The sequence below is a fragment of the Vicugna pacos genome, chromosome X, assembly GCF_048564905.1.
Source record: "Vicugna pacos chromosome X, VicPac4, whole genome shotgun sequence".
NCBI lineage: Eukaryota > Metazoa > Chordata > Mammalia > Artiodactyla > Camelidae > Vicugna > Vicugna pacos.
In genome coordinates this window covers 55,170,686-55,192,996 of record NC_133023.1, presented here as the reverse complement: position 1 = coordinate 55,192,996, position 22,311 = coordinate 55,170,686, and the positions used below count along the sequence as shown (strand labels likewise).

Here is a 22,311-nt window from a genome sequence, read left to right as displayed (position 1 = left end):
TAACCATAAGATTGTTTACTATGTCTGTAAGTCTGTTCCTGTTTTGTAGATGAGTTCATAGTGTCCTTTTCTTTTCTTTTTTTTTTAGATTCCACATATGAGTGGTAGCATATGGTATTTTTCTTTCTCTTTCTGGCTTACTTCACTTCAAGTGATGATCTCTAAGTCCATCTATGTTGCTGCAAATGGCATTATTTTATTCTTTTTTATGGCTGAGTAGTATTCTATTGTATAAATATACCACAACTTCTTTATCTAGTCATCTGTCGATGGATATTTAGGTTGCTTCCATGTCTTGGCTATTGTATATAGTGCTGCTATGAACATTGGGGTGCATGTATCTTTTTGAATTAGAGTTCCCTCCAGATATATACCCAGAAGTAGGATTGCTGGATCATTTGGTAAGTCTATTTTTAGTTTTTTGAGAAATCTTCATACTGTTTTCCATAATGGATGCACCAAACTACATTCCCACCAGCAAGATATTGAATATAGTTCCCTGTGCTATACAGTAGAAACTTGTTTATCTATCTTATATATAGTAGTTAATATCTGAAAATCCCAAACTCCCAATTTATCCCTTCCCACCCCCTTTCCCTCCTGGTAACCATAAGTTTGTTTTCTATGTCTGTGAGTCTTGTTTTGTAAATAAGTTCTTTTGTATCTTTTTTTTAGATTCCACATGTAAGTGATATCATATGGTATTTTTCTTTCTCTTTCTGGCTTACTTCACTAAGTATGACGATCTCCAGGTCCATCCATGTTGCTGCAAATCACCCAATAATTAACTTTTAGCCAAAAACTTTTAGGAAATGTATCACAAATATCAAATAATATATACATACACATTCTTATGATTTAATTATTTAAATCATATATATATATATATAAAGAATAATAAAATCATACATGTGTGTGATTTGAAGAGTAATAAAATGAATGCCCATGTACCCTCCTCCCCCATTCCGCTTGAGAAACAGAACATCACCAGAGCCTGGGAAGCCCTGTGTATGCCCTTCTGTATTGCATTCCTCTCCTTCCCCACAAGATATAAGTGCTCGCAGGAATTTTGCTTTTCTTTATTGCTTTCTCCCCTGCGGTTTTGAACTTTACATACATAGATTCAGACTATATGAACTTCTCTGAACTCAGTCTCTCTGTTCATTGTGTTTATCCACGTTAATTATTACAGCTGTAGGTGTTCATTTTCACCAGTGTGTAGTCTTCCACTTTAGGATTATACTGCAATTTATTAAGCCAAATGTCCTGCTGAAGGACATTTGAACTGTTTCCAGCTTTTTGCTATTCAGATTAGTGCTGCCATGAACACTCTTGAACTCTTGTACATACCTTCTGGTACAACTGGGCAAGAATTTTTGTAGTGTACATAGCTGGGGGTAGTATTGCTGAGTCACAGAGTGTAATCCTGTTCAGATTCACTAAGTGTCAAAATGTACCCAAAGTGATTGTACCAATTTATACTTCTGCTCACAGGATTTCCATTGTACAACCTCCTTGACAATGTTGGCATTATCAAGCTTTTTAATATTAATATCTGTCAGCCTGATGAGTATAAAATGAATCAAATTTTGCATTTCCCTCATTAATAATGAGGGAGTTCATATTTTCATTGTCATTCCTGTTTCTTCCTCTGTGAAATGCTTGTTCATGACTTTTGGTCAGTTTTCTATTGAGTGGCTTGTCTTTTATTGAAATATAGTAGTTTAAAAATACACATTTGGGGTGGGAGGGTATTGCTCAGTGGTAGAGCGCATGCTTGGCATACATGAAGTCCTGGGCTCAATCCCCAGGGCCTCCATTAAGGGAAAAAAATTATATATATATAATTTTATATATATACACACACATTCAAGATAGTTATCCTGTAGCAGTGATATGAACTGCAACTACCTTTTACAGACCATGTAGCCTTTTCAAATTATGTCTTTTGTGGGGAGGGTATTAGCTCAGTGGTAGAGCACATGCCTAGCATGCACAAAGTCCTGGGTTCAATCCCCAGTACCTCCATTTAAAAACAATAAGTAAACCTAATTACATCCTCCCTCCAAAAAAACCCTCAAAACAAAACAATGGAAGTGCTTTAATTTAATTTAAAACCCTAATTTAATTAATAAAATAAAATGATGTTTTTCATAGAAAACAAACTTATGGTTACCCAAGGGGGAAGGGAGTGGGGACGGATAAATTAGGAGTTTGGGATTAGCAGAAACAAACCAGTGTATATAAAATAGATAAACATCAAGTACCTACTGTATAGCACAGGTAACTATATTCAATACCTTGTAATAACCTATAATGAAAAATAATATGAAAAGGAATGTATACATAAATGTATAACTGAAGCATTATGCTGCACACCAGAAACTAACACAACATTGTAAATCAGCTCTACTTCAATAAAAAATAATAAAATGATGTCTTTTGATGAATGAAAGTAACTTGTTTTTTAACATAGTTAAATATATCAAACTTTCCTTTTGCGGTTTGAGCTTCATATGTTTTGTCTAAGAAAGCCTTCTCCATACCAAGGTTATAGAAATATTCTCTTTTATTTTCTTTTAAACAGTTGAATTTTGCCTTGCACATCTAAGTCCTTAGTCCACCCAGAATTGCTCTTTACTTTGAGGTATGAGATAGCGATCTCATTTCATTTCTTTCCCATATGGATAACCAACTGTCCCAGCACTGGTCACTGAATAGTCCATCTTTTCCCTGATGATCTGCAATGCCACTTCTATCTTCTACGCTCTCTGTTCTCTTCTATTGTCACATTTGCTTATTCCTGTGCCAATTCCAAAATCTCTTAATTATTGATTTATATCTTGATATCTCAAAGGTGAAGTTCCAGTCCCCTCATCTTATTTGTCTTCTTGGCTATTTTTGCTCCATACGAAGTTTAGAATTATTTTGTCAAGCTCTATGAAAAACCCTAATGGAATTTTGATGGAAATTGGAATCCATAGTTCAAGTTAGGACATTTTTTACACATTTACAATATTGCATCTTCCTATTCATGAATCTGGAGTGTCTCTCTATTTATTTAGATCTTTAATATCTTTTAGTAAAGTTTCATTACTTTCTTCATAAAGGTCTTGAAAAATATTCTATTTAAATTTATTCTTAGGCCCTTTATTATTTTTGTTATTTTAAGTGACATATATATATATACATATATATATATATATCTCTATATCTTTTTTTATTTTAAAAAATTTTTATTGAAGTGCAGTTGATTTACAAAGTTAGTTTCAGATATACAGCAAAGTGATTCAGTTATACATACACATACATATTTTTTTTTCAGATTCTTTTTCATTATATGTTATTACAAGAAACTGAATATAGTTCCCTCTGCTGTACAGTAGGTCCTCGTTGTTTACCTATTTCATATATAGTAATGTGTGTCTGTTAGTCCCCAACCCCTAATTTATCCCTCCCCTATATATATATCTTTTTAAAGTGCATTTTCTTTTTCTCCAAGAATTCTTCAAGTCAGTGCAGATCTAGTAGTTTCTACTCCTACCACTCTGCTGACCTCTTAATCACCAAATTCAATGGATACTTTTCAGTTCCTAACTTGACTTCTCTGTTGCATTTTAAATACTGATTATTCCTTCATTCCTCACATTCTCCTCCCCCTCTAGCTTCTGGATTACACATTTTCTGACTCTTTTTTTGCAGTCAACTTGTTGATCCCCCACCTCTGCTCACCCATTAAATGTGGGACCTTTTCCCCAGAGTTCTGCCCTTGACTCTGATCCCATTTCCATAACTTCATCTGCCATCCATCCACAGGCTAATGACTCAACGACACACCCTCTCTCATAAGCTCCATTATTCCCAGTTCCTTCCTGCAGATCTCACAGACATCTCAACAAACACGACACTTAATTCATTCTCTTCCCCAACCCAAAGCCTATTCCTTCTTTTTTTTATTTGTTTTTTAACTGATGTATAGTTGATTTACAATGTTCTGTCACTTTCTGGTGCACAGCATAATGTCTCAGTCATATATATATATACATATATTCGTTTTCATATTCTTTTTTATAAATTACTACAAGATATTGAATATAGTTCCCTGTGCTACACAGTAGAAACTTGTCATTTATCTATTTTATATATAGTAGTTAGTATCTGCAAATCCCAAACTCCTAATTTATTGCCATCTATCTTATCCAAACTAGGTCCACCACCACCTCTACCTGGCCACAGTTACTAATATATCACCTTCTTTAATTTCTAACATAGTTTATTTGTGTTTACTTGTTTACTGTCTGTCTCCTTTCCACTAAGATATAGAGTCCATGAGAACAAAGATTTATTTCCATGTTTTTCACTGCAATATCCCCAGGGTCTAGTACAGTGCCTGGCACATAATAAGCACACTATAAATATTTATTGACTAGATGATTGAATCCTAGAGGCCTCCTATAAAATCAGCCACCAAGCACTGGTTGAGTTTACCTCTTCAACATCTCCCAAATCTATCCCATCTTCTCCAACCCAAATATCTTTGCTTTAGTTGAAGTCCTCAGCACTTCTCACTTGAACTAATGCAATAGCCTTGTAACAGGTGCCCTTTCTGCAAGCCTGGTCTCTTCTGTAACACATTCACTACACTGAAGCCAGAGTTAATCTCTTTAAAACCAAACCAGATCTAACAGATGAATGGATAAAGAAGTTGTGGTATATATATAAATATAGTTATAGTTATATAATGGAATATTACTCAGCCATAAAAAGGAATGAAATAATGCCATCTGCAGCAACATGAGTGGACCTAGAGAATATCATACTAAGTAAGTCAGACAAAGAAAAATATATGATATCACTTATATGTGGAATGTTAAAAAATGATACGTGTGAACTTACTTACAAAACAGAACTAGACTCACAGACATAGAAAACAAACTTATGGTTACCAAAGGGGAAAGGGGGTGGGGAAGGATAAATCGGGAATTCGAGGTTTGCAGATACAAACTAATATATATTAAATAGATAAATGACAAGTTTCTACGGTATAGCACAGGGAACTATATTCAATATCTTGTAGTAACCTATACTGAAAAAGAATATGAAAAGGAATATATGTATGTATATAGATGACTAAAACATTATGCTGTACACCAAAAATTGACACAACATTGTAAACTGACTATACCTCAATTTAAAAAAAATTTTAAAACAATAAAAGAAAAATGTAAGGGATCTAAAATAAGCCATCTGTGTAAGGGGTCTATGAAATTTTTAGTACTCCAAATTCAATTCAGTTGATTTGGTATAAGCACAGGATGGATTAGTTCCAGTAGATATGATTTTATTTTAGCAAATATACTGAACTCCATCTGACAAAATGGAGTTAGGATAATCTGCAAGTCATCAGACTCCAGAGTAGAGACCAAAGTCACCAATCTTCACCAGCACTGTCTAGGGGGATGTTTTGGTATCAAATCCATCCCAATAGAGAAGATGGGTACCTGAGGTTATCACAGCTTGATACCAGCCTTTAAAATTGGCCAATGCAACAATCAGATATCATGTGCCTCCTGATGTGATGCAGTAGGAAGCACACACCTTCACTTAAGAAGAACTTGTTCCTCCCGCTCCCTGGCAAACAAAAACATTTTGACCTTGAATCTAATCAAGACTCCTGGTCTAACCACCTGTTTATAGGCTATAGAAGGAATCTGAGACTATTGGGGATGCAATCAGCCACACTGGGAGGAAATCAAAGTGACCTGGCTTTCTTAACAAATAAATGCCATTAAAAAAAAAAGAAGTGGAACTGTTAAAGATTAGGAAGGACTTAAAAGACATATGAACCAGGGGGAAGGGTATAGCTCAGTGGTAGAGTGCCTGCTTAACATGCTCAAGATCCTGGGTTCAATCCCCAGTACCTCCATGAAGAAAGAAAGAAACAAATAAACCTAATTATTTTCCCACCAAAAAAAAAAAAAGACATGAACTAAATACAATGTTTGAATCCTGATTACAACAAGCCAACTATATGTGTATATATATATTTTGAGACAATGGGGACATTTGAACATAGATGTGGTATTAGCATTAGAGGTTTATTGTTACTTTTGATATGATAAAGGTAGAGGAGTTATTTATTTTTTAAGTTTTTACCCATAAGAGATACATATTGAAGAATTTACTGTCAAAACATGATGTGTGGGATTTGTTTTGAAATACCACAGCACCTCTTCTAGAAAAGGGGGAGAGATAGATGAAAAAGACTGGCCAAAATATTGGTAATTGTTAAAGCTGGGGGGTTCATGAAAGTTCTTTATACTCTTCTTTCTACATTTTAAGTATGTTTGAAAATTCCCATAGTAAAAAGTGGAAGGTAAAATCCAACTTACTGCCCTGGTTCTGATTTTCTCCTCACTGAACGACATTCTGACTACAACATCTTCTCATGCAGATTTGTCAACTAGTAGAGAACGTATTCATGAGCGAATGTGAGTACTTGCCTAGTTGTTAAATTTCTCATTGCTCATTAATTAGTACATGTTTACATATCAGTTTGATTTAAGGTTTAGATACAGCTTCTGATTGATGAGATGGAGACCATGGGCTGGGATGAATGCTACCAATGGCCAATTAATTGGGTGGTCAGCTGGTCTTCCCTGCGTGTCAACTACCTCCCAATAGGTTTGCAGTCAGTGTTTTTTTTTTTTTTTTTGCGGGGGAGGTAATTGCGTTTATTTTTATTTACTTTTTTTTTTTAAATGGAGGTACTGGGGATTGTTAACATGCACTCTTACCAGTAAGCTGTTACCACCCCTCCCCCTACGTTCAGTGTTTCACCAGCGTGCCTTGCTTTCCTACTTGAACTGCAACACTGGGACACTGTGATTTAGGATTTGATGAGCTGTGGAATTAGTACAAGGGAAGGTCCACCTCCCTTCTCCTACTCATTATTATTATTTATAATAAGAAAATACTAGTGAAAACATACTGAGTGCTTACTATGTGCCAGGCATTATTCTGAGCGCTTCACAATGTATATTTCATTTCATCTTTACAATTATCCCACTAGCCTACATTTACAGATGAGGAAATTAAGGCCCAGGGGATTTGCCGAAAGGGCCATAAGAGTGTGACTTAAAAGCCCTGTTCCTAGGCTCTGTGACAGATTACCTTAATTTGAAAACAATGCCCTAAATCATCTGGTTTAATTATTTTGCAAATCACACACAGGAGCATCTCTGAACTTGTCTCTAGGCTCTGAAGCTTCATGCTGCAGAGCAGGCAAGTAAATATGTCCCTGGCCCAAAGCACAAGGGTAGCATGTGTTGGAGAACAGAAGAGTTAATGGAAATTCAGTGCTTATTTATTTATTTATTTATTTGTGGGAGGAGGTAATTAAGTTCGTGTATTTTTGGAGAAGGTACTGGGGATTGAACCCAGGACCTTGTGTATGCTAAGCACGCACTCTACCACTTGAGCTATGCCCTCCCCCCACAGTGGTTATTTTGTGATGCGGACTGCGGGGAAGGGACAGGGCAGTATAGCATCTTTTACCTGTATATTGACAGACTACCGTCTAAGTCGCGGGCACTATAGTAAGATAGGACACCTAGGGAAAGCGCCAGGTAGTCTTCTTTACACGGCTCCTACCGCCATCAAGAGCATATTTCAGTGCTAGAAATTTTATTAAAAGTTTGTATAAAAAAAGAAGTTTGTATAGATAAGCCTAGAATTAAAAAAAGAGCAATTTAAAATTTATTTATTTATTTATTTATTTATTATTTGGGGGGGTAATTAGGTTTATTTATTTATGTTTAGAGGGAGTACTGGGGCTTGAACCCAGGACCTCCTGCAAGCTAAGCATGCACTCTACCACTGAGTTATGCCCTCCCCTCTAAAACGCCTAGAATCTGTATGTTATAAAATGAGGAGGACTTAAAACTAGAAGTTAATTGATTGAACTGGTATGTAAAATATGTATTAATTGAATGGATGTATTACAATATAATAACTTACTTCCAAATAATACTTTAAAAAATCATCAGGCTAGGATGGAGTTCAAGGGAACAACTTCTGGTTTGATTGCAAGAAATGTCTCTATCTTACCTTTTTTTAAAAGAATTTATGTTACATTTTCTGGTAAACAAATTCTGCCCAGTCTGATATTTATTGCTCAAAGTTAGGAGAAGCCATACTTACTTGATGATCTGAGAGTTAAATCTGATAACTTACAATCTGATTCTAAAGTAAAAATAAAACCAATGAAATCATAAGAAGAGAAAATGAAATGAGAAGCCAAACTTTCAAAACTCCCAATTTTGATTCTAAACTTGAATTTTGGAAACACATCAAGAAACTTGGAAGAAAAGCTAAAATAATATTTAAATTATGAAAGTTAGTGGTGAACAAATTCTTATGCCTTTTTCATATCTGCAGTAGTCTGTCTTTATGATAGGACTTGGAGCTGTCTAGAGCCATTGGATATTCGTGTTTTACTTTTATTTGACCATGTCATAAAGAGTTATTTTAAATAAAGGAGAGTCAAGTAAATTGAAAAGTTCTGTTTTCTGGCCCTTTAATAGGAGATGAAGTCAATACATGGTTCTGAAGCTTTCCCCCTACTTGCAGACGTCTTCTTCTGGAACAGTGGCTCATCAAGGCACTGATTCTCAGCCAAGGAGATAAAACTCTGGGTGATCATGGAAACAAATCTCAATGTTGGGGAGAAGATTAACAGGGAATGGGAGTTTGAAATGTCTCAGGTAATTCTGACAAACCCTCCTCTCGTGAGGATTTCCACGTAGCCTGAAATCCAAGACCAGTTGGTGTTTGGAATTTCACACAAAGATCAAGATTTCACTTAAGGGGTTGGAATAACTTAAATTGGTCTAAATGGGTGAAGTATTGTTTATTCAGAAGAGATAAACCACAGCTAACATTTGCTGGATGTGTACCACGTGCCAGGCACTGTGCTGAGCACTCTCTCCTTCAATTCTCACTACAATTGTCAGATGGCTGAGGAAACTGAACATTAGTTAATTGCTCAAGGTTACTTAGCTAGTAAGTTGCGGAAACCACAAGTATGATATTCAATCCTGGATTTCAAACCACCATCCTGCACCGTTTCTGAGACACTTGGATCTGAAATGTGGCTTTTTGTTGAAAATATTTTTCCTTCTAGTCAGTCTGCAAAGAGATTCTACTGGAATCTGGAGTTACAGCTGGCAATTAGAAGGTTGGAGGAAGTGGAATGACGTGTAAATTTACCTCAAGAGAATGAAAATATGTTGTCCTAACTTTTCCTGCTATTGTAAATGGGCAATCCAGCCTGTAACTTGCTTATGATTTTGTCTTAAGAGTTAGGAGTGTTTAAATTATGCTCTCTTGTTTGAGACTTTCTCTGGAGAGAAAATTACGTTAAACTTCAGACTACACCTCTTTTTCAATTGGTTTCTTAAGCAGAAACCTAAGAAACACCTGATATTATATACAAAACTTTATGTGTATTTATATTTTCTCTAGAGGGAGAGCTCACAGCTTTCACCATTTTTTCAAAATTGTCCATAGCCGATCCCCCTCAAAAAGGATTAGATCCCTTATTTTAACCACTGTTGGATAGATTGAGAGCTGTTTGCTAGAGAACAAAGGTAAAAGGCTGAAAATTCCTTATTGATAAGAAATCAATTTGTTTTAAAGTATCGAGACCTAAGAATCTTTGCAATATTGGAGAAACTTCATCAAACTGTCTGAACCAGGGATTGAGGAAGGAGGAGGGGGCAGGTCTCCCTATCACTTGGGAGGCTTTAAAAAAAATCCTCCTTTCAGACTCTGACACCACCAGGTAGCTAAGAACCATCTCCATCCCCCTCACACCCCTCCACCTCCCCATCCCCCCTACCCCACCTTGAGAATCTAGAACCTTTGTTTACTAATGAAAGCTTATGTTAACCTCAAGGGTATTGGGAAAAAAACCAAAGAAACAAAGACTGGCTTAAACTCTTACCTTTAGGGTTATAACATGTGCCCAGTACTATGCTGAAATTATTTTAGGAAGGCAGAATGTCAAAATTTAGGATAAAGAAATTTAGGAAGTGAGTTGTCTAAAATAAACAGCTTCTAATATACTTTCTTCTGATACAGTTGTGAAAATGGAAGAAAAATATATCTGGCACTCTACCCATCTTCATTTCTCATCGATAAATTCTTCCTAAGTAATTAACTATTTCTCTAGTTTGGAGAATTTATTTGCTCCCAGTTTTCCCATCTAGCTGTTTCCTCCCTTTAAAGTATCCCTGATTTCAGAAGACGGAAACACCGGAATAGTGAATAATTTTGTGATTACTGATATGACACACCCTCCGCCTACTAACATTTGATTTAATTCTGCTTTGTTATTTGACCACCTCCTATGGATAACTGAGTCAAATTTTTGGTTGCTAAATCTTATTTGTAATATAAAATTGAGAGAGTCCCAAACGCAGGATATAAGCACACATTTTAATTTTATTGTAAATCAGGATGCAAGGATATTTTGAAAAGTTAAAGTGCTGTAATGTGCAGTTGACTGAAAACACTGCATTCTGAGATCCCAAAATGTGGAAAATTCAAACCTACGTAGGCAAAATTTAAAAGAAACAATTTTGAAAATCTTACATCTATTTAAACCAACTTGTAGAATTCATCATTTATATGTAATTTAAATTGTCAGTTTATGCATGACATTTATAAAAAATATATATAATATTAGAGGTAATTTATTATGTTTAAAACCCTTAACTATTAAGTTAATATGAACTAAAAAGCAAAGGACAAATCTGTAATACTATACACCTGATAACTGAAAAATGTGATTCTATATTTCTTCTAAAGCACTTGTTTACCAAAGGATTATTAGTAATATTGTTGCTATTATTATTTTAAGGACTATCTGCATCAGAATTACAGGTATGCATTGTAAAAATACACATACCAAGCCTGGGAATTTAAATTTACAATAAGCACACCCTATTCCCATTGTGATGTACACTAGTTTCAGAACAGCTGACACCCAGGACAGCATTAATTTGGGAATGTTGTTGAATGGGAATCTCCCAAACTTCTCGAATAAAATACACAGACCACCAGTCTTCCCTAGACCTTCTGACTCAAGAAGGCTGAATCGAGACCTAGGAATAGGTGTTCTTTAACAAGCAGGCCACTGTTTTATTTTCAAAGTCAGGGGGAAACAACTTAGATGATTATATTTAGGCAAATACTGCAGCGTAATACTTAAGGCCCTGGAGTTGCAAAAGAAAAGTAAACTACCAATAGGAAAAAAACTGGCTATTTTTATACTGATATGGCAATGTTTGGGAAACACAACCCTGAGGTTACCTTCTCAAGCTCCACCTCATTCCCACTGAAAAAATTTCCCCTTACTTTTAGGATAAAGACAAAACTCCTGGGGGAGGGTATAGCTCAGTGGTAGAGTTTGTGATTAGCATGGGTCCTGGGTCAATCCCCTCCATTAAAGTAAATAAGTAGTGCTTACCTTGGGAGCACATGTTCTAAAATTGGAACGATACAGAGAAGATTAGCATGGCCCCTGTGCAAGGATGACACAGAAATTCATGAAGCATTCCATATCCTCACAGACATAGTAAACAAACTCATGGTTACCAGGGAAGAAGGGAGTGGGAAGGGATAAACTGGGAGTTCAAGATTTGCAAATGTTAATTACTATATATAAAATAGATTAAAAAACTAGTTTCTTCTGTATAGCACAAGGAATTAAAATATTTTGTACTAACATATAATGAAAAAGAATATGAAGACGAATATATATATGTATATGTATGACTGAAACATGCTGTGCACCAGAAATTGACACACTGTAACTACAATTAAAAAACAAAAAAATAAAGATTAAAAAGTTAAAAATTTTAAAAATAAATAGGTAAATAAATAAACCCAATTATCTCCCTCTCCCAAAACAAATAAACAAAAAACAATAATAATAATAATAATAAGACAAAACTCTTTCCCAGGGTCTACCTTGCCCAGAGGCATGGTTTCCTTCCTACTGCTTCTATGTATCCATCCAATACTCATCTTTCTGGCCTTAATTTGAAGGTAGCCCGTATCTAGTCCAAGACGAAATCTCTCTACCCTTGGTGCTCCTGAACACATTTCCTCATTTGTAAAATGGGAATAATAATAATACCTATGTCACAGATGGTTCAGGATTAAATGAGGTCAGTCAAGAAAGAAGAGCTCTCTGCTCAGAGGCTGGCACAGTGAATGACAGCTATTATTTAATCAAATCAAGCCCTGTTTCTCCTTCCTTGCATTCAATACAGTTCTGCAAACCCACTTGTCATCTGGTTTCTGCACTCACCATTTCAAAGAAACTGTTTTCCCTAGGCCCACCGATTGACAAGTACAAATGACAAATTTCAGTCCTTATCTGATTGACCTTTCTGCACATACTAGACATTGCTGCCCACTCCATCCTTTGAAATCCTCCTTTGGCTTCCCTAAAGACAGTGTATTCTGGTTTCCTCATACTTCTCTGGCCAATATTTTAAAGGACCTTCTGTGGTTCTTTCATTGATTACTTTATCAATTAAAAAATGTTTTATCAGTAATACATGCATATTTCTGTAGCAATGACAACTACTCAGCAAGGCCTTCTTTGACCATTAAATTAGCACCCTCACCCCATACCCTCTCACATCACTGTGTTTTGACTTCGTAGTATTTCTCTCACTCTTATTCACTTGTTTATTGCCTTCCTCACCCACTAAATTCTAACCTCTTTGAGGGAAAGGGGTATGTTTTAGTCACTGCTGTATTCAGAGCACCAAGAATAATGCCTGGCACTCAGTAGGCTTAAGCAATACTTCTTGACTAACTGACTGAACTATCCCCCACATTCAGTCAGTTGCTTATAGATCTTACCTCCTACATCTGAAATCTTTGCCCACTGTTCTTGCCTTACGACTGACTCATATATCTTCCTAGATGGCGGCCACAACCACCTCCAGTCCTGTTCTCCAATCCATATCCCAAATCACTGCTCAAGTGATCCAAGTCCTCCAATAGATCCTACTGCCATTCAGATTAAGTCCAGATTCTTAAGCAAAGCATAGAAAGCTCTCCATGATCTGGACCCTGGCTAATTCGCATTTAGCTCTTGCCAGCCCCTTCCATGTGCATCACGCTCTTACCATCCCTAACTATTCACAGGCATATTAGTAACGTGCTCTTTTCTCTGCCTGGAATGACGCCCACTCCCTACCCCTCATGCCTTCATCTCTGGGGAGATCTGTCTCCTTTATTTCCAGAGATGGGCTACATGTCCCCCTCCTCTGTACCTTTATAGGGCACTGTCTTTATCATTTCACTTATCATACTCTTGTGTGAACTAGTCCATCTCCAACACTGTATTCACAGCACCCAGCATGGTGCTTGGTCCAGAGTTGCCAAGAAATGGTTATTGAAAGGAAATCCACAAACTAGCTCTCATATTCAGGTCTTCACCCCAAAATGCTTTACCTTTTCTGCTTCTACACCCTGACAGCTGTGTTGCTGAGTACCTTTGGAGAAAAACCACACAATAAAGTAAATGGGCACCATTTTAGATGAACGGTCTTTAACCTCATTTGTGCATTTGACACCTAGCAATTCTTTTATGGGTCCCTGGTTAGCTCCAGCTCCCATTTCTCTCAGTGATCATTAAAAAAAAAACCAAGAAACACTACAACATTGACAGAAGGGTGTACAGTGGAAAGAACGTGCCCTCCCCACACTCTGTCTCACTCCTAGGGGTGTTAACAGTTTGAAGTGCATCTTGGCCAAATCTTCTCTGTGAGTGTGCAAATATGGATTTACACCCTCTTTGCCCCACTAAATAAAGGAAATCCACCACCACCTATTCTTCTGATTTATTTTTTCAAAAATACCTTTCCATATTCGCACCTAGAGATTTTCCTCATTCTTTTTTCGCAATTGCACATTTTTTTCACTGGCTGAATGTACCGTAATTCAACCTCTGTTACTGCCAGACATTTAACTGGTTTCCCGTTTTTCACACTCTCCCTCAATAGTTCAACACTTTTGTTCAAGCTCCCATCGCATTTTTGCTTTTCTCACTAGGATGATTTCACCTTTTTCACAGAGGAAACTGACGCTATGAAGTGTGAACTCCTCCAACTTCCTATCTCCCTCATCTATACACTGGTCTGTAACTCTCTCCTTTTATTTGTCTCAGGTGGAAAAGATCACTTCTCCTATGGGAGGAAATGCTATCTATGCTAACATTCCTTCCTGTTTTCACAGGGGTCTTTCTAACCATTATCTTCTCTTGCTTTATTTATTTATTTATGGGTTTTGTTGTTTTGTTTTTGTTTTGGGGGGAGGTAGTTAGGTTTGTTTATTTACTTATTTCGATGGAGGTACTGAGGATTGAACCCAGGACCTCCTGCATGCTAAGCAGGCACTCTGCCACTGAGCTATACCCTCCCTGCTTCTCTTTTTTTCCCGAGCCCCTCCCTTCTCTACTGCTTCCTCCACTAAGCCTATGTAAGCATGCTTATTTACCTTCCATCTTAAGACTCTCCCTCTTTTACTCCTCACAGCCTAGCTTCTGGAATGAGTAGGCTAAGACCTCCATTGTCACTTCCTCATCTTCCATCTGTTCCTCACCCTCCTGCTGGCTGGCTTCCGATCTCATTGCTCTAAAACCGCTTTTGCTAGCTAAGGTCATCAGGGCCCTCCTAGTTACCAAACCCAAAGGTTCTCTCTCTCAGGCTTTATTTTACTTGACTTCTCTGGAGTATATATGCCAAGTCTTTTTTCCTTTTTCCTTCAAAGTCCTTCCTTGGTTTAAGAAATACTCACTCCTCAGTTTTCCTTCTGTTTCTGACCACCCTTCAACAAACATTGGTCTTCACCAGGATTCTGCCCTCCACGCTCTTCTGACTACACAGGCTTCCTGGGTGAGCTCATCTGCTCCCAAGTTTGCACAAATCTTAAGCTTTCTATGTATCATACTATAAACTTACATGCTCCCAGCCGAACTTAGCTCTCTCTCCTACATTCTGCCTTCAACCTGTTCAGTGAATGGCATCACCACTTACACAGTCTTCTAAGTCAGAAACCTAGGTTCCCCCTTGTTTTCCCTACTTTCCATTATCCAGTCAATCACTAAGAGGCACCTCTCGTTCCATCCCTACTGCCAATGACACAGCCAGTTTTAAGTCTCCCTCATCTCTCACCTGGCTTCACCCCTCCCCAGTCCACCCACATGCACACTTGTGCCAGTGAGCTAAAACAAGCATTTGATCTTGAGCCTTGTGATCACTACACTGCATGGCTTTCTTATACTCCATCCACCCAGAACTGCTTGTTGTCCCATGAACAGACTATGTGGTTTCACGTCCCTCAGCATTCTGCTCCCTCTGCCTAGAATGCCTTCTTCCCCCCAACCCCCGCTCCCCTCCCCTGGCAGACTCCTCCCTATTCTTAACCATCTATCTGAGGGGTCTCCTCTGTGAAGACTTCTCATCCTCACTCCATAAGCAGAGTTGCTAACTCCTTCCTAACACCATAAAACCTTGTGAATATTGCAATGATCACTTTTTCTTAAACTTATTTACATATATTTCTACCTCTCATTCTAGATCTTAAGTGCCCTGCAATCAGAAACTCTTACTTCCGTATCAGCGTCTGGCAGACTGCTTGCTAAAAATAAAAGGCTTGATAAATGCTGAATAAATGAATGAATATCATGGACCCATCCAATCTCCTCAACCAAAATTCTGGAAGCCACCTTCCATTCCTCCTTCTTCACCCCGCAAATGCCAACTGGTCATCAAGGCCTGTTCATTCTACCCCCTAAAGGTCTCTCAGATTTATCCCCCCAGTTTAGGCTCCCTTACCCCTTGAACTATATGTGCCCCCTCCAAACCATTCTCCATACTACCGCTGGAATTCAAAAAAAAATTTTATTACAAAAATACATTCTTGTAAAAAAATTCAAACAATACAGAAATAAAAGCACAATACTCGACCCAGTACACAACCATATAGCCCCTGTCCCCTCCAATCCCATTCCCCAGAGGTTATCACTGTCAACAGTTTTGCATATATCCTTTCAGACCTTTTCCTTTGCATTTACAAATTATATATAAGCACATATAAATATACGCACATGGTTTTGTCATTTACAAAAATGGGATCACACTTGTTACATATGATTCTTCGATTTCCTTTCATTCATTATACAGAAAATTTCGAAATCACAAGTCTGATTATATTATTCCACTCAAGCGCTTCATTTCTTATAATATAAAATTCATGCACATTAAGTATCAAACTCAAAGCTCTTGGTGATAAGCTTCCTGTCCATCTTCCAGTCACATCTCTAGCCATTCATTTCAAGATTAAAGGACTGGAACATAAACCACCTTAAATCCTTCTGGAACAAGGCAGGTACAAACAAACAAACAAACAAACAAACAAACAAACTAGGAACACACTCTGCTATGTCTAGACTTCAGCCTTTCCACTTTGTGTTACACTCTGCCTGGACTTTTCCATCTGGCAAGCTCCTACTAGATCTTCAACCATCAGCTTAAAAATTACCTCTAGGAAGACTTCTCCGACTTTTTCAGACATGATCACGCCTCTGTCTCCCCTATACTTTATATCTAGCTTCTTAATTGCACTTATCTCACAGTAATGATTTATCAGCATGTTTTGAATTCCAACCCCCTCCCCCAACTTGATGGTGAGCTCTTTGGGTAAAAGGAATGTGTCTTATTTAACGCTGCATCCCAAGGATCTGACAGAGAGCTTATCATTGAGCAGATGCTCAATAACAAATCTGTTGAGGATTTTATGATTCTAGGAAAATTTACTGTGTGCCTACTCTTCGCAGAACCACATCCTAAGCATGAAAAGAAACGGAAGACACAGTCTTCGCCCTAAGGAACTTACCATTTCCCTACTGTTTTCCCTGGTGGGGGAGGGACAGAACACATTTACATGGCAACGTATCATTTCTGATATACAGGCTGTTTCAAAAATTTATAGCCGTTTGCCTCCCATCCATTTAGGAACAAGGCATTGTATAGTCAAATAAATAATAAAATAATGGGCAGTTTGTCCAATAGCTTTATATTTTTAGTGTGGCACAGGGTCCACCAGAACTCAAGTCTCTGCCCCAGCATGGGGGCTGTCACCTGTTCCGGCCTGCAAATTAGAAAACTGAGACGATACCATGCATGGAAATTTTCTAATACATCAAGAGGACAGAAAGCTATTAGTTCTTTCATAATTTCTCCTCCTTCCCCTAGAAAAAAAACAATGCTAAAAGCAATAGGTGGAGGTAAAGGAGGGCACTGGAGAAGGAGGAGACTGCTCACTTTTTGTTAGCAGTAGAGGGGAGGGGGTACTTGGTTTTAAATCAAACAGTGGCACTGCCCCAAGAAGATCAGGAGAGCCAATTTATTATCATTTACTATTTTTTAAAGGCTAAGGTGTTAATCTGGTGACTTCAGGATCAGACACTGTACAAATATAAACAAATGGGGGAAAGGTGAATCACCTAGGCTGGAGAACAGGGAAGGCTGACCAAGGAGACCCAAAGGAAGCCTCATTCATCAGAGTCCAAGTCACTGTCCCCAGCAATGGAGTGGAAATCCTCACTGTCCTCCTCGTCCTCTGACAGGTGGACCTGGCTTAGTACGCTCGGCCCAGAACGCTGCTCTTCCTCCTCCTCATCTTCTTCCTCCTCTGATACCTCATACCCACCGATGCTGCTGAAGCTTGTGTCTTGGGTGTTCGACTTGGGATCAGGCTCCTCATAGCTCCCATAACTGAGAAGAGAAACATGTCATCTCTCAAGCTCGGACACCATCCTCTAGCTGACCAGTCCCGCTCTAGGTGCGCCAAGGGATCTGCCCATATAACCGCCCCTGGGAGCTAACATGACTGGGTCTGGACTGTTCTACAGGTCCCCGAGAGAAAAATGATCCTGTTCAGAAACATCAACTTGCCAACTTCATGTACGCAAGAACCTGAATGAAAGAAACTCCCGTACACCTGGACAACACCCTGCCAGCTTACGTGACCATAAATGCTCTGACAGCTGCATAGTTTCGTCTGCCACTCACAGCTTCCTCATCTACATAGCCAAGGAGTCAACAGTCCTGGAGATCCTACCTCTTCGCTATATCTCTCCATCTGTATGTCTCTATCCCCTCCTTTCCATCCCTACTCTGCCTGCCTTGGCTTGGTCCTTTGTGATCTCAGGCCTGCACCACTGAAATCAGTCTTCATGCCTCCAGTCTTGTTCTCCCCCAATTTATTCTTCACATTTCTGCCAGAGTGCTCTTCATTTTTTGTTTGTTTGTTTATTCTTAATTTGACTTAAAAAAAATCACACAAGTAATGCATGCTCACTGGTTAAAAAAAAGTCAGAATATACACCAGAAAAAAAGAGAAAAAAAATCACCAATAACTCCACCACCCAGAAATAATCTTTTGGTAGATGACCTTCCAAATTTTTTTCTATGCACTTCATTTCAATGCTTCAACATTTTTTTTTTAATTTACAAAATTGGAATACTCTACATACTCTTCAGGAATCTGCTTTTCCCCTAATGTTTATAATGAACATCTTCCCATGTCAGTAAACATACATCTAGAGTGTCATTTTAACAGCTGCATGGTATTCCACTGTATGGCTGTAACATAATTTAATTCACAGTCTCTTACTAGGACATTTAAGCTTTCTTCAATTTTCCCACTATTAAAACGATGCTGTGAGAAACATCCTTATACAAACATCTTGATGAAGGTTACTTTATTATTCCCATGGAATAACTTCCTAGGTATGGAATTTGGGGGCCAAAGGGGATGTACAGTTTTTAAGTTTTTGACTTATAATGATAAATTCCTGTACTTCTCTTGCCCACCCCATTTTGTCAATTTACCAACCAGTGGTTTGAGAATGTCTTTTTCCTCTCGTCCTTTCTAACACTGGGCATTTATATATAATTATCATTCATTTAATCTTTGCCCATCTTCTAGGTAAAAAAACTGCATTTCATTGTTTTATTGCATTTCTTTGATTCCTAGGGAAGCTAATTTTTCATATATTTATTGGCCATCTGCATTTCTTTTCTGGATTGTTCATTCATGTCTTTTACCCATCCATTTTTCGGGGCACAGAGCAATCTTCCCAAAATAAAATGCTGATCACACCACTCTCATTCGATGTCCACCCCAAACTTTCAGGCCCTTCATGATTTGATCCTTACCTACCTCCTTAAATCATCTCTGTCACACAGATCATGGAAAAGCTCCAGCCACACTGAGCTACTGGCTACTTACTCTAGAAGTATTTCACGCCTCTGGGTCCTCACATGTGCTGTTATTGCTCTCTGGAGTGACCCCTGCCTGCTTCTTCATCTAGCTAATTCCTCTTCTGAGGCAGCTCAGTTTCCTTCTCTAAGCAGCACCCCTACCCTACACCCTACTCCTACTTAAGTCCCGGAAAACTCCTGTGGTTGCCTATCACAGCACTTTTCACATTACCCTGTGATCGTGTTTGCCTGTTTCAGGTTTCCACTAGTCTGAACTCCTTGAAGGAAGGGACAAGAATAGAGTTGCTTTTGTACTTGTGACAAATACCTACTGAATGAATAAAGACTCTTAACTGCTTGCTGGATGTCCCTGGCTAGATGATTATGTACCTTTAATCCCACGTGTCCAAAGACAGATGCATGTTTTGCTTCCTTTCCCACCTCATCTAATACCTGGTCTTCTTCCTTCCTACCTCAGTGACACTCCCATTCATTATTATATCTTAAATCTCCTCACTTCCTAAATCCAATTGATCTACCCTCTAAACAGCTCTTGAAAAGGTCCTTTCCTTCTCCTTTACTCATAACAGATCCAAGCTGAGTTCTTTATCATTGTCCTAGAGTTACTGAACACACAAATTTGATGTTACTTCCTTTTCCTGAAAGTGATGATTCCATTAACCAAAATCCAAATGTCTCAGCATGCCCGCTGAGGTCCTCTACAACATAATCCCTTGCTAATTCTGAAGCCACAACTCAAAAACAATGTCTTTTCGCTCTGGAATATACTTTGTTATACTTCTGTGCCTTGGAACATATTATTCCATCTCTCAGCATCTCCTCACCTGCTGCCACTTATCTACTTTGTAGACTCCTGTTCATCCTGTACCGCCCAGTTCAATTGTTCCCTCATCTGTGAAACTTTCCCTGGTTACATGAAGCAGAGTGAGACACTCCCTTCTCAGTGATGACTTGGCACTTTGTACTTAACTTATGCTATATAGCACTTATTACACTGTATTTGTAATGGTTTTGTTTGCATCAGTCTCTTCCACTAGACTGTGAGCTCCTCAAGGGCAGGACATGTCTTGCTCCTCTGTGTATCCTCAAAGGCCTAGCACAGTGCCTGGCCCGAGTAGGTGCTCAGGAAATGTTTGACGGATGAAAGTAATCTGATGGTGGGCCCTCTGATATCATAGCTGGGCACCTGCCACAGCCCTGTAGCATGTTGCTGCTGATTACCTGATGTTGCTATCCTCCAAACCATGAGAAGCCTCCCCACCGTCTCCCTCATAGGACATCATGCTTTCTTCATTTTCCATGCCCATCCTTGTGTTCTCCTGAAGCATGCGGGGCTGCTTGGGTCTTATCCCACCAGATCCCACATCAGAGTCACTTCCACTTTCACTCAACTGGATAGCTGTGAAAAGAGACAGATCCCAAGGTGAGCTTGACAGAATTAACATCTTTGGCTTAGTCTTCCAGAACTAGTTAATCCCACACATCTACATGGGCATCTTGCCTGGACTCCTCACCTCAGAGGACTGTCTAGGGTCAACACTGACAAGATCTGTAGTTTGGATACTGAATTCAAAAACCATTTCCTTTTTTCATTTCAATCCAATCTAGCTGTTTATTCCCCTATCATCTCCTCCTATAGTTTTGCCCCTGCCATTGCCAATAATCCACAAAATATCCCAAAGCAGGATCTTTTTTCTTAATCTTCCTATTGCCACATATAACACTTTCTTCACGTTTTTTCTGGGGGGTGAGTGGTTGAGGGGAATTAGGTTTACCTGTTTATTTTAATGGAGGTGCTGGGGATTGAACTCAGGACCTTGTGCATGCTAAGCACATACTCCACCACTGAGCTATATCCTCCCCCTTCTTTCTCATTTTTGTCAAGTATTCAAATCAAAGCTGCTGCTTGGGCATGACCTTTTCCATTGCCATCTTTTGTACCTCCTATGTTGTATTTCTTTACCTCTTCTAAGACTAATGAATTTGATCATCCTATGAGTGAGTGCTCAGTACCCTGAGGTCTATTAATGGGACTTCAATAAAAGAGCAGCTTCTGGTAACAACATACTTGGCCCAGAGCTTCCTACCAAGTCCTAAGGGTGCTATGGTGACCTACTTACCAGAGAAAGGGTTATCTCCTTCTTCATCACTCCCGGCATCTTCCTCATCATCTTCTCCCTCAGACATAAGCAAATCCTCATATAGGACACTGGCTTGAGGCTGTTGCACAGTTCCTTCCTCTTCATCACCAAGATCACCATCGGCATCTTCACCTTCCTGAATGAGACCAGTTGGGGATCAAAGTCCCATCGATCAACCAAGTAAGAGACCAGAAGCTGCTGCCAGCCAGCCCCCCTCTTGCTACCTCACAAGAAGTTAAGTAATTTTGGTGGATAGACTAGTTTAGCTAGTTCCAAGGATTAAAGTCAGATTGGGCCTCACTTTGGAGAACCTTTGATATGGACTTGGGATTTGGCCTGCTCTACACTACTGGGGTTCCTACCATAGAAGGGTATAAATTAACCATAAGCTTTCTGTAAGCATACTCACTGGGGCTGGAGTCTTAGGTTTCCCATCCTCCTCCTCATCATCATACCCTTCAATATCTACATCAGAGTCTTCCTCGCCCAGCCTACCTCGGCCCTGGTGCATCTGAGTAAGGAACACAAATAGCACATCATTGAGGGAAGTGCCGGTAGGAGGAGTTAACTGAGGGCTGTCACCCAGAATGGATGCTCTTCCCTGATATCCCAGCCAACCCCACAGCTAGTGGGGGCTGTTTACACAGCTCAAGGCATGTGCATTTTCTCCTTGTTTATTCTTTGGAAATCACAAGTAGAGTAAAAAATCCAAAGAACAGGAAGGTCCTTGGTCTACTCGTACTATATCACCACAAGGAGACTCTTCCTTTCTAAGCCAAGCTTTCCCTAAGCTT

At 38.7% G+C, this 22,311-nt stretch overlaps 1 protein-coding gene, 1 long non-coding RNA gene and 1 other non-coding gene across 8 annotated transcripts in view; 1 reads left to right on the top strand and 2 right to left on the bottom strand.

Moving 5' to 3' along the window:
* Positions 1-10,486: 10,486 nt before the first annotated feature.
* LOC140692054 (uncharacterized) lies at positions 10,487-11,589 on the bottom strand. Its single transcript, XR_012067635.1, has 2 exons — positions 11,534-11,589; positions 10,487-10,613 (listed from the first exon to the last, which is right to left on the bottom strand). It is a non-coding gene; the product is annotated as an uncharacterized lncRNA (long non-coding RNA).
* Positions 11,526-11,632, top strand: LOC116279227 (U6 spliceosomal RNA). Its single transcript, XR_004188604.1, has one exon. It is a non-coding gene; the product is annotated as a U6 spliceosomal RNA (small nuclear RNA).
* Positions 11,633-15,970: 4,338 nt separating this feature from the next.
* TAF1 (TATA-box binding protein associated factor 1) overlaps positions 15,971-22,311 on the bottom strand; it is a 64,149-nt gene continuing 57,808 nt past the window's right edge. For 4 of the 6 annotated variants that reach the window (XM_031675237.2, XM_031675238.2, XM_031675239.2 and 1 more), the window contains exons 36-39: positions 21,927-22,028; positions 21,497-21,653; positions 20,598-20,775; positions 15,971-17,864 (exon numbers count right to left, since the gene is read on the bottom strand). In XM_031675237.2, coding sequence (XP_031531097.1) covers positions 17,642-17,864; positions 20,598-20,775; positions 21,497-21,653; positions 21,927-22,028 — 660 coding nt within the window. In that variant the 3' untranslated portion in view covers positions 15,971-17,641. The remainder of the gene's footprint in view (positions 17,865-20,597; positions 20,776-21,496; positions 21,654-21,926; positions 22,029-22,311) is intronic. The other 2 variants (XM_015250694.3, XM_006217644.4) reach the window with 1 other exon arrangement.